At 39.5% G+C, this 11,186-nt stretch overlaps 2 protein-coding genes across 2 annotated transcripts; both read left to right on the top strand.

Annotated features, from left to right (window-relative positions):
* Positions 1 to 616: 616 nt before the first annotated feature.
* On the top strand, positions 617 to 4,888 carry LOC131434325 (uncharacterized). Its single transcript, XM_058600992.1, has one exon. The coding sequence runs from the start codon at positions 617 to 619 to the stop codon at positions 4,886 to 4,888; it is 4,272 nt and encodes a 1,423-aa protein (XP_058456975.1).
* A 431-nt stretch (positions 4,889 to 5,319) lies between these two features.
* Positions 5,320 to 6,048, top strand: LOC131434324 (uncharacterized). The gene has a single exon (XM_058600991.1). It carries the CDS (start codon positions 5,320 to 5,322, stop codon positions 6,046 to 6,048), a length of 729 nt encoding a protein of 242 aa, XP_058456974.1.
* The last annotated feature ends 5,138 nt before the right edge of the window (positions 6,049 to 11,186 follow it).

Genomic DNA, 11,186 nt, shown 5'->3' with positions numbered 1-11,186 from the left:
GGGCGATCATTCGACAAAGAGTGACCTATTCAGTTTGGCATCGCGTCGGTTTGAACAATAGTGGCGTCAGTAAGACGACAAAAGACCGCCATTTTGATAGTACTGCTACATCATTACACTTTTTACCGCGTGGTATTGGAGCCTGCCAACTTGGAACCACGAGCTTCGGATGGATATACGGAATCTGGATCAGCGGAGAAATTCGACATAACGAAAGATTAGAAGGGAAGTACAAGCTTGCATGTGATCTGTGGTGGCGTCATGCATGAGACGTGCACCAATGGAAAAAGGTGGTCATTTTCAATAAAAATTTATACAGATAAAACTTAGTTTTGCATGCGAATTTTATGATCCCTGAGTTTGAGATTGACGGATGGTCTTGGTTCTGCTGGCATTATTTGGCTCGTTTGTTCGCTTGGTCGGTTCCCCTCGCTGCAGTCAAATTTATTGAGTTGTTTAATTTTCTGTCACCTCTGGGACGTCGAGTTGAATCGCGGATCGCGTCGAGTGAAACAAATTTGTGAATCTAAACTGTGAATTAAATTGTTACATTCTGAGTGCAGTGCAGTAGTGATATTGATTGCAATTGAATAGTTTGGGTGTGCTTAGTGCAACAATGTCCAGTGAATTAAAGGATTTGAAACGGCAGGAGAGACAGATACAAAGCACCTTCAATGGTGCCAAACAGTTTTTCCAAAAATTTAAGGTGGAGAAGCATACAAGTCAGATAGAAAATCGTTTAGAGCTTCTGGAAACCGCGATGAAAAAATTCTACGTGGTTCGAAGAAAAATTGAGCTGTTAACTGACGAAGATGACGAGAAGGAAGCAAGCGATAGCAAGGAAACAGTTGAAGAACGTGCTGTTCGTTTGGAAACCCTCGCGGAAAGGCGAGAAATTGAACACTCTCAAATTATACAGAACGCCGAAGATCTCTTCTGTGAGCTGAAGTCGTTACTGCAAAGTTTGAAACCAGCTAACACACCTACACAAGTGCCTGCTGACGTTGCACCTACTCCAATATTACCTACTACCAACTCGGTATCAAGAGTCAAGCTTCCCGATATTCGTCTCCCTAGCTTTGGAGGCAAAACAAGTGACTGGGTCACATTTCGTGATATGTTTCAAAGTTTGATTCATCACAACGATCAATTGAATGCAATCGATAAATTTTCGTATCTTCGATCATCGTTGATCGGCGAAGCGTTGCAAGAGATTTCGTCAATAGAGATGTCGGTAGTTAACTATCCAATTGCTTGGGATTTGTTGAAGAGACGTTATGAAAACCGAAAACTGATAGTCAAGGCTCATCTGGATGCGTTATTTGCTGTTGAACCGATGAAACGTGAAAACTACGAGGCGTTGAGTCATCTTATAGGCGAATTCGACCGTAATTTGCAAATGTTGGAGAAAGTTGGAGAGGATTCGTCTCAATGGAGCACAATATTAGTTCACATGATCTGTTCGAGGCTAGATCAGGCTACGTTACGACACTGGGAGTCACACTATAGTTCGAAAGATGTTCCAACCTACGACGCCTTGATGTCATTTCTTCGAAATCAATGTTGCGTCCTTCAATCAATTGCTCCACCTAAATCGGTTCACAGTGAAACAAAGAAACCTAAGTTCACAGTGTCTCACACATCTGTACAGTCTTCCAATCGATGTCCGTTCTGCGTAGAAGCTCAACATTCTGCATTTAAGTGCCAGAAATTCATCAAATTGAAGGTGTCTGAGCGATTCGAGATGGTGAAACGTTATCGGTTGTGCTTGAATTGCTTATCTCCGACGCATCTTGTTCGGTTTTGCACGAAGGGATTCTGCCAACATTGCCATCAGAAACATCACACACTCTTACATTCTGGATCTGTCATCGGAGGAAAGTCGTCGTCGACAGCACCGCAAACCGATCCCTCCGTCCCACGTGCACAAAATCGGCAACAGACAGCGAACATTCAGCAAACACAAACACTAGCCCAGAACCATACCACACTCACTCAGAACACTGGATCATCTACAAGCTCATTACACGTCGCAAACGCAAATTCGCAACCGCAAACACACCCACCACCCACCACAGATCGTACTCCCAGTACAAACACTCTAGCTGCAAACACATATACACCACAACGTCAAGTTTTACTATCTACCGCTTTGATTCGCGTATCGGATTTCTACGGAAATGCACTGATAGCGAGAGCTCTTCTCGATTCTTGCTCAGAATATTGTTTCATTACTACAACGCTTTTCCAAACGCTGAAGTTACCAGAGACTGCCACTACCCTGTCCGTAGGAGGAATCGGTGGTTCTATAGTCAAATCTACAAAGAGCGTAGAAGCGACGATAGCTCCAAGATCGTTGGATATTTCATCGTATTCGGAAAACGTTCAACTTCACGTATTGCCGAAACTCACCTCGAAGCTGCCATTGCAGGCGGTCAACAGTCGGACTCTCGCCATTCCGGCAGGCGTCATTTTAGCAGATCCAACTTTTTGTGAACCTGGATCTATAGATCTCATAATCGGTGCTGAGTATTATTACGATCTACTGTTAAATGAAAGAATGAAGTTGTCAGAAAATGGACCCATCTTACAAAGAACCGTCTTTGGATGGGTTGTATCTGGACGTGTACCGGGTACAAATTTGGAGATTCCAAGAACCATTACACATACGTGTGCATCAATTGATCTTCGGGATCTCCTCGCTAAATTTTGGGAACTAGAGTCCTGCAATAATCGAAGCACTCATTCAGTCGAAGAAACGATGTGTGAAGAAATATTCGACAGAACAACTGTTCGTGACTCAGATGGAAGATTCATTGTCACACTTCCTAAGAAAAACTACGTTATTGATCAATTAGGTGACTCAAAATCCATCGCATTGAAACGATTCTTCGGTTTAGAAAAAAGACTTGCTGTAAATATCACATTGAAGAAGTTATATAGCGAATTCATCGAAGAATACTTATCCATGGGCCATATGCGAGAAATTTATGAGAATGGCGGTGAAATGCTTTCTTACTACATGCCTCATCATGCTGTAATCAAACCCCACAGCACTACGACGAAGCTACGTGTCGTCTTCGATGCATTTTGTCGATCGTCTACAGGAGTTTCCTTGAATGATGGATTGCTTGTGGGACCGGTAGTGCAACAGGATTTGTTGTCAATTACCTTGAGATTTCGTTCTCATAAATTTGCGTTAGTTGCTGATGTAGCAAAAATGTACCGTATGGTAAAGGTAGCAGAGGAAGATCAGCCATTGCAACGCATTTTGTGGAGAAACGCACCAAACGAGCCAGTGAAGATCTACCAGCTGACTACAGTAACATATGGTACCGCATCTGCACCATATCTTGCGACCAAATGTCTTCAAAGGCTAGGTAGTGAAGGCACACAATCACATCCAACAGCAGCCAGAGTAGTAGCAAATGATTTTTATGTTGATGATCTGTTGACGGGTACAGACAGTATAGAAGAGGGAGTCATTCTCGCATCAGCGCTCATAGATCTAACGAATTCGGCTGGGTTCAACTTGCGAAAATGGAGTTCCAATAGTCAGGAGCTCCTCTCCTCTATTCCTTCAGAACTTAGAGATGATCGTGCCATACTAGAACTCGATTCGTCCGCATCTACTGTCAAAACGCTTGGAATAATCTGGGAACCAGCAAATGATTGCTTTAGATTCGCCGTGCCACACTGGAATACAGAGTCAATTATCACCAAGCGACTAGTACTGTCAGACACAGCTCGAATTTTCGATCCCATTGGTCTCATCGGCCCAGTCATCGTTCAGGCCAAAATCTTCCTCCAGAAACTTTGGAAGCTGAAATCAGATTGGGATGAACCTTTGCCACTGGAACTGCAAAATTTTTGGATTCAGTACCGGTTGAATCTCTCAGCTCTCGAAACATTCTCTGTTCCCAGATGGATCGGCTTCTCTAGTAACTTGGTTTCTACGGAGCTTCACGGTTTCTGCGATGCTTCAGAGGCTGCGTATGGTGCTTGCTTATACCTTCGATGTGAAGCAATTGATGGATCAGTTAGCGTTCGTTTGATAATGTCCAAGTCTCGAGTAGCCCCATTAGAAGATCTCAGTCGTAAGAAAAAGAAACAATCCATTCCAAGATTGGAATTATCCTCAGCGTTATTGCTGAGTCATCTGTATGAAAAGTTATGCAGTAGCTTCGAACCTCCAGGCAAGGTTTATTTTTGGACGGATTCCATGATAGTTAAGTGCTGGCTTTCATCGTTGCCATGCCGTTGGCAATCTTTCGTTGCTAACCGTGTATCTGAGATACAACATATCACCAAAAAGGGAGTTTGGAATCACATTGCCGGTGCAGATAATCCAGCAGATATTATATCGCGGGGTTCGACACCCGCTCAGTTGCAATACCAACCACGTTGGTTTGAAGGTCCACTCTGGACGCGCCAGCAACATTCAACCTGGCCAAAGTCAGCGGACGTAATGTCTCCACCAAACAGTCCACTGTTAGAAGAAAAACCTACCGCATCGCTTCCTGTTCACACAAAACCTCTGAATAACTTGTTTTTGCGTAAATCTTCGTTTCCTGATCTTGTTCGAATGGTAGCATGGATACGCCGCTTCATACATAATGCGATGCCTAACAACCGCACTAGAAAACGGTTAAATTATTTATCTTCTGTGGAATACGACGAAGCAGTGATAGTTTTGGTTCGAATTGCACAACATGAGAGTTTTGCGGAAGAAATAGCATCTTTGTCTAAGGGAGAACCTGTAAAGGCATCATCCAAATTATCAGCACTGAATCCTCGTCTGGTTAATGGGATTATTCAAGTTGGTGGACGATTATCTCATGCACCAGTGTCCGAAAGTCGTAAACACCCTATGATCATTCACCATTAACACCCTTTGACGAAGTCTATTATGCAGTATTATCATCGCAAGCTATTCCACGCAGGTCAGCAACTACTCATAGCTGCCGTTAGAGAGAGGTTTTGGCCAACTCGTATTCGGGGTCTAGCACGTTGGACAATTTATCGATGTGTTCAATGTTTTCGTAACAAACCCAAAGTACACGAGCAGTTGATGGCTGATTTGCCATCCGTTCGCGTTACTCCTGCAGCAGTGTTCAGTAAGGTCGGTATCGATTTTTGTGGACCGTTTTACATTCGTTATACAGTTCGACGAAGCTTAGTGGTGAAGTCCTTTGTGTGCATTTTTGTCTGCTTAACAACTAAAGCAGTTCATTTAGAAGTGGTTTCAGATCTGTCAACGCAAGCATTTCTAGCTGCATCAAACGTTTTGTAGCAATCCGTGGAAAACCACGGCTAGTCATGTGTGATAATGCCACAAACTTCGTTGGAGCAAACCGAGAGCTAGAAGAACTACGTATGCAGCTGTGCAACCAGCAGTTTCAACATACGATGATAAAGTCTTCAGAAGAAGAAGGCATTGAATTCAAATTCATTCCACCGCGCTCTCCGAATTTCGGTGGTTTATGGGAGGCGGCGGTCAAGTCCTTCAAAAATCACTTCCGCAAGACTATAGGTGCCAGAACACTAACATACGACGAACTAAATACCACAGTTCAGCAAGTTGCTGCCATTCTCAACTCACGCCCATTAACACCTATGAGCAATGATCCTTACGATTACTCTGCATTGACACCCGGACATTTCCTGGTTGGAAGGCCGCTGACAGCAGTTCCTGAACCAGATTTACAAGCAATTCCCGAGAATCGTCTATCACTTTGGCAACGTACACAAAGTTTCGTTCAGCAGCTATGGCGGAAATGGAAAACGCAGTACCTATCGGATCTTCACAACAGAACGAAATGGACACGGCAGCGTAACAATATTGCTGTTGGCACTATGGTTCTAATTAAAGAGGACAACCTACCTCCCCAAAAGTGGCAATTAGGACGCATAGCAGAAGTTTTCATCAGTGCAGATGACAACATTCGGGTTGTATCTGTGCGAACCAAAGATGGCGTCTACAAAAGGAGCATATCTAAGATTTGCATCCTTCCTATCAGGGACAACGACGAGAAGTCCCACTTGTAGGCAAGCTAAAGTCCTTCCAACGGCAGTGCTTCGGCACCGCGGAGGACTCCTATTGGGGGTCCTCCGCATTCCAGTTAAGTATTTTTTCAACAATATTTTTCAAAAATCTCATAGAATGTTCATCCTCCTTAGCCATTCAGTCATCTCTGTCCCAACTATGGGACAGACATCGTTTAGAAGTCAATAGTTCATCCATCGTCACCATTCCACTCCGTCAATCGCCTTTGTAAAATTATTCTTGTGATGTAAAGCATGGTCCACGCATGGTTTTGGGACATTGATTCGTATTTTGCATCGGTTAAGAAAGTTTATTCTGATCACAGCAAGGCTGCTAGCACACCAAATTTCTCTAGCCGAGTAATGGGCCCGTTTCTCGGTTTTGCTTCCAGTGCCACTCAAGGCCATCATAAGGATTGATCACCCGGTTGAAGGTCAAGGCCAATGCAGAATTAGAACTGTAGCAGTCTCACGCAGCACGTGATCGTCGTCTTCATTGGTTGTATCACCCGACTAATGTATGTAGTGGTCATCATCATCGTCGGTGCTCAGTGCACCCGCGGAGGCCAGGAGGCCTCCGCTTCAGGCAAGTTCTTATAATGCTCATCATTTCGGTTTAAAAAGCACCCTATGTTCTGTTCCAGAGAAACTACATCAATTGAAGGAAGATAAGCACAATTCGAATACGGTTACAAACACCCTGTCAGCGTAGTCCAGTCATGACGTCATCCGAAAATAGCAATATCGAAATCAACACGAAACTTCATCTCATCACTCACCCAGGAACAACATCCATGCACAACTGAACATACAGTCCATCAATTCCAGTGAATCACAGTCACAAACGGTCAACCAGATGCTGTCATTCATCATACAAAAGATAGAATATGAGTTATTAATTGAATTTGCAATCATGATACATATTACGTAGAATAATGCTAGTTTAGGATAGCAGTTAAAACAAAATTATATTAGATAAATTTGAAATCCAAGCGATTTCAAGGCGGGCGGCATGTTAACGCTCTGATAAAGCCTTCCGTCTGGCAACACAAAATGTGATCCACAACCCGAAGATCATTTGGTCTCGTTCACTCTTAATTAAATAATACATTCGTTTCATTGCACTGATAACCAGGTAGTACTAGGCAAGATCGACTACCTTTCGGGATCGTTCGTTATCGATATATTCACCACTGGTACTATTCTATCGCATTCAATACGAGGCCAATATCAGTTATCATTAGCTACTGCACGTGTCATCACTGAACAAAGCTTTTAGAATAAATTAGTGAACTCTGAATTATAGTTGGTTGAGCTTGAAATTCGAAGTCAGTTTTTTAGATTGATCTAGTGTCATCAAGGTTTTCGCCAACGGTCTCAGTAAGCGAACTAACAATGTAAACAAAGTTTGAATAAATTTGCTTAAGCTGTTACTCCGTAAAACAATTAAAAAGGTGTTTTTGATTCAAATTATCCCTCCCCTCTTAAGAGCTAACGCTGTTTGCCTTATTGTGTATATATGATTGAATAAAAAAAATCTTGTTAGTCCTATCTGCAATATCAATCTCAATATTTATTCAAACTTGAAGTATATACCAACGCTTATTTAGCCTAGTTAATTTATATACTTCATAAAATGTTTGTGTCCACCCAGAAAGGCCAAAGGATACAAATGAAACAATACGAAAAGATGCCAATCCCTTTTCACAATATTTACGATATTCCAAGATTTCAACATTGTCATGAAAAGTAAGTTTAACTAATGTGCAATGTGCAGATGAACTATAACAGTTTAGAGAAATTAAGTTAAACTAACGATAAATAACTAACGGCATTAGAAAACAACACTCTGGAATCATCCAGAGGCTTTATCTTATACACCACACTGAAAGTGAAGTAAACAATTTAAAATTATATTAAAAAAGGGGGGTAATTACCCACCTGAAGTTTTAGGCGCAAAACAATGGTATTATTAGTATTATTTATAACAATTTATTTTTGTTGTAACTCGAAATAATAATAAAATCAATATTATAGAATGGTAGTACTCAAGGTAGAGCAAGGATTTGAAAATATGCAGCAGTAAGGTGAGACGTGACAAGGGTTATTTGAGCAAGCAGAAAGAAATTAGTTACTTCACTTCCACCTTCAACCAGAGGAGTCGAGCTTAAGGGACGGGTAGGGTCTAACACTTTTGTAAAATTAGTCATGGGTCTTTATCTTTGCTTATCTCATACTGCGAAGAAGTAAGAGCTCGGCACACAGGCGCAAGATTTCTTCTTCGATTGACTTAAAAACTTGACAAAACATTATTGAAAAAGTTCATTATAACAAATTATAAAAGTAAAAATATGATTTTTTGAAAATGTTAGACCCTATGAGCTCCCGTGGGTAATAAATTGTTTCCATTGATTTTATAGACAAAAAAATTAAACGCGTTTTTCTCGAAAGCAGGTTTTGAAGGTCCGTGTCCATCGTCATTCAAAAACTACTACACCAATTTTTTTCAAATTTTGCACACAGTTTCTACATATAAAAAACCAGACCCCAACGTTTTCCTTTTCGTTGTTTGTTACTTTGAGGAGGTTTTACAGCTACAAAACGGCGAATTTGAAATTTTTTTTTTCGTAGTTTTCACTTTGAGCAATCACTAAAAATTCAAAAAATTAAAAATAAATCAAAGAGAAACGTTGGGGTTTAGAAATAATTTCTACTCTAGCCATGCTGCTGTGATTTGTTCATGCGTCCTCAAAACTACCTCTTCACCGACTTATTTCTCAATTTTTTTCCACGAAAAAATTACAAAATTACAACTATCCTAACCAGCAAGAGAAATGTTAGCAGAAGTTGTCACTTTCTGCTTGCGACAGCACTCTCATGCACAATAAGTTCTTCAGAGACTCGAATGATTTGCATTGATGAGATGTTTAAGCTTGACTCCTCTGGTAGAAGGTGAAAGTTAAGTTACTAAAAGATTTCCACTTACTCAAATTAACCTTGTCGGGTCGCGATTTTAAGATTGAAACCATACAAACAGTGGTTAGGCTTTGAACGTCTACATCTTAACTAAACAGTGCCGAGCACCTCTCTGGATCGTTTATGTATTGTGGCTTTTGTTCTATTGTGAGCGAACACGGCACCTTTTTGGAAAAGACCATTTTCATGCCCAGACTTTTGCGTAAGAACAAAAAACCTCTCAACCTATGCAATGATTTATCAATTCAAGTAATTCGTTATTTACATTTTTTGCGAATGAAAAGGTAACGTCATTTATATGTCGATAAGTTGCACGGTTGTGATGCGATTGACGTGAAAATTTTTGGTTTGTTTGACACTACAAACGTTATCTCTGGATCAGTCCCGGGATTTGTTGAGCAATGTGTAAAGCATATCAGCGGCTGGACTGTTTATGGATTTGTTTTGTGCGTCGTTCGATACGCACACATACGGGGCACATGTTGAACGACAATCAGCAGTTTCTTCGTATTCGAAGAAATTCAGGATGACCTCGATCATGCACTGAAATGAAAATCTTATTTATAATCATTAGATTTGTCATATGAATCAAATGCAGAATATAATTTATAGAAGTTATATGGAAACATATAATCTTCTTTTAAAGTGTACGTTAAATCTTAATAGACGTTACCATAATGAAAGTTATAAGAATATCCCATATAATGTATATAAAAATCCGATGAAATCTAACTCGTTACTTAATTTATATTCATTGGATATGTCTTATGAATCGTACGCAGATGGTATTTCACAAAAGACATATGATAACTTATGACCTTTAATGGAACTCTACATAAAATCTAAATAAAATCTAAATGATTCAATATATTTTATATCTTCATAATCTTTATGATATTGATAAAAATACCATATACAAGTTAGGCGAAAAGTCGATAAAACTTAAGCCAATATAATTTTAATATACATTACATTTTTCTATTAATCGCATGCTAATTAAGTTGTCATGTGAAAACTTATAATTTTCATTGGAAGCGTACATCAAATCTGCAACAAGTAAGAAAACGAGACACTGTTTTCTTAAGTTGAAGAAAATAACTAGAAATAATTTTTTAACTTAGATATATAATGGAGTTTGTTTTTACGAAAGAATAGTTGTGAGTCGTACTACTTGAAGCTGAAGAAGGAGTTGTGTCCTCGAAAAATATTGCAAGTTTTTGATAAGACAATTATTTTTATTGTTTTTGATTCCCTTAATAACCATTATCGCAGTATTTTAAGTAATTGGAATCTTATATGTATCACTTATTCAATCAAATAGCAATCATTTGATCTATATATAACTGCTATATAGAACTGGGATGACCTCAATCAAAAATTATATATAAATTTTATGGAACTAGTCATACGGTATAGATAAACCTATCTATATTAATTCGAAGTGAATATAATATGCGCTTCATAAATAGTTTCAATGTATGTTGTGTGAATATCTAGTAATGGTTATAGGGCGCGCCAATAAATTTGACTCAGACTGGAAATTTCATTCGTTATATGAAAATCTTGTAAAAATAACGTTACGAAGAGTTTTATGTTTCATGAGATTATGATTTGACATGATGTTGAATACACTTTGTAGCTATCAATGGAAATGCTAATAGAGAAAAATCATTAGAATATCATATAATGTGAAAATGAGAATTTAGCTCAGTGTGGAGTACAGGATGAACTAGTTCAGCACCTTCCATCATCAACCCCAACGAAAAAAAATTATATAGTCCTACGTGAACAGCACGAACAAACCCACAGTACACCGAAACAAAATATTATAAAAATGTCATTCCCATTAGAATTAAGGAATATTTCGAAACAGTGGGTTGTTTCTGCCGGTACGAAAAATTACCCACCTGGGCTTGACATGTTTCACCGGTCTTGATTCAAATGAATTCGACTTCGTTTGTTCGTTCGCAACCCAACAAATGGCAAATTGCTAAAATTATCATAATGGAATTTACAAATAACATTAATTATTAATAATTTTTTTTTTTACAGTTTTGAACTGTGATGCTCGCTCTTTAAAATAGAACGAAGACTATCTTTCTTGAAGTTCACAACACTCGTAATGCTATTGTGTCCACATCATTACCAAAACCAAATAACAAACT

Source organism: Malaya genurostris, chromosome 3 (assembly GCF_030247185.1).
Source record: "Malaya genurostris strain Urasoe2022 chromosome 3, Malgen_1.1, whole genome shotgun sequence".
Classification (NCBI taxonomy): domain Eukaryota; kingdom Metazoa; phylum Arthropoda; class Insecta; order Diptera; family Culicidae; genus Malaya; species Malaya genurostris.
The sequence above is the reverse complement of the archived record's forward strand: the minus strand, read 5'-3'. Positions and strand labels throughout refer to the sequence as shown.

Coding starts and splice junctions, on each gene's coding strand:
- LOC131434325 (XM_058600992.1), top strand. CDS start 617: ATGTCCAGTGAATTAAAGGATTTGAAACGGCAGGAGAGACAGATACAA.
- LOC131434324 (XM_058600991.1), top strand. CDS start 5,320: ATGTGTGATAATGCCACAAACTTCGTTGGAGCAAACCGAGAGCTAGAA.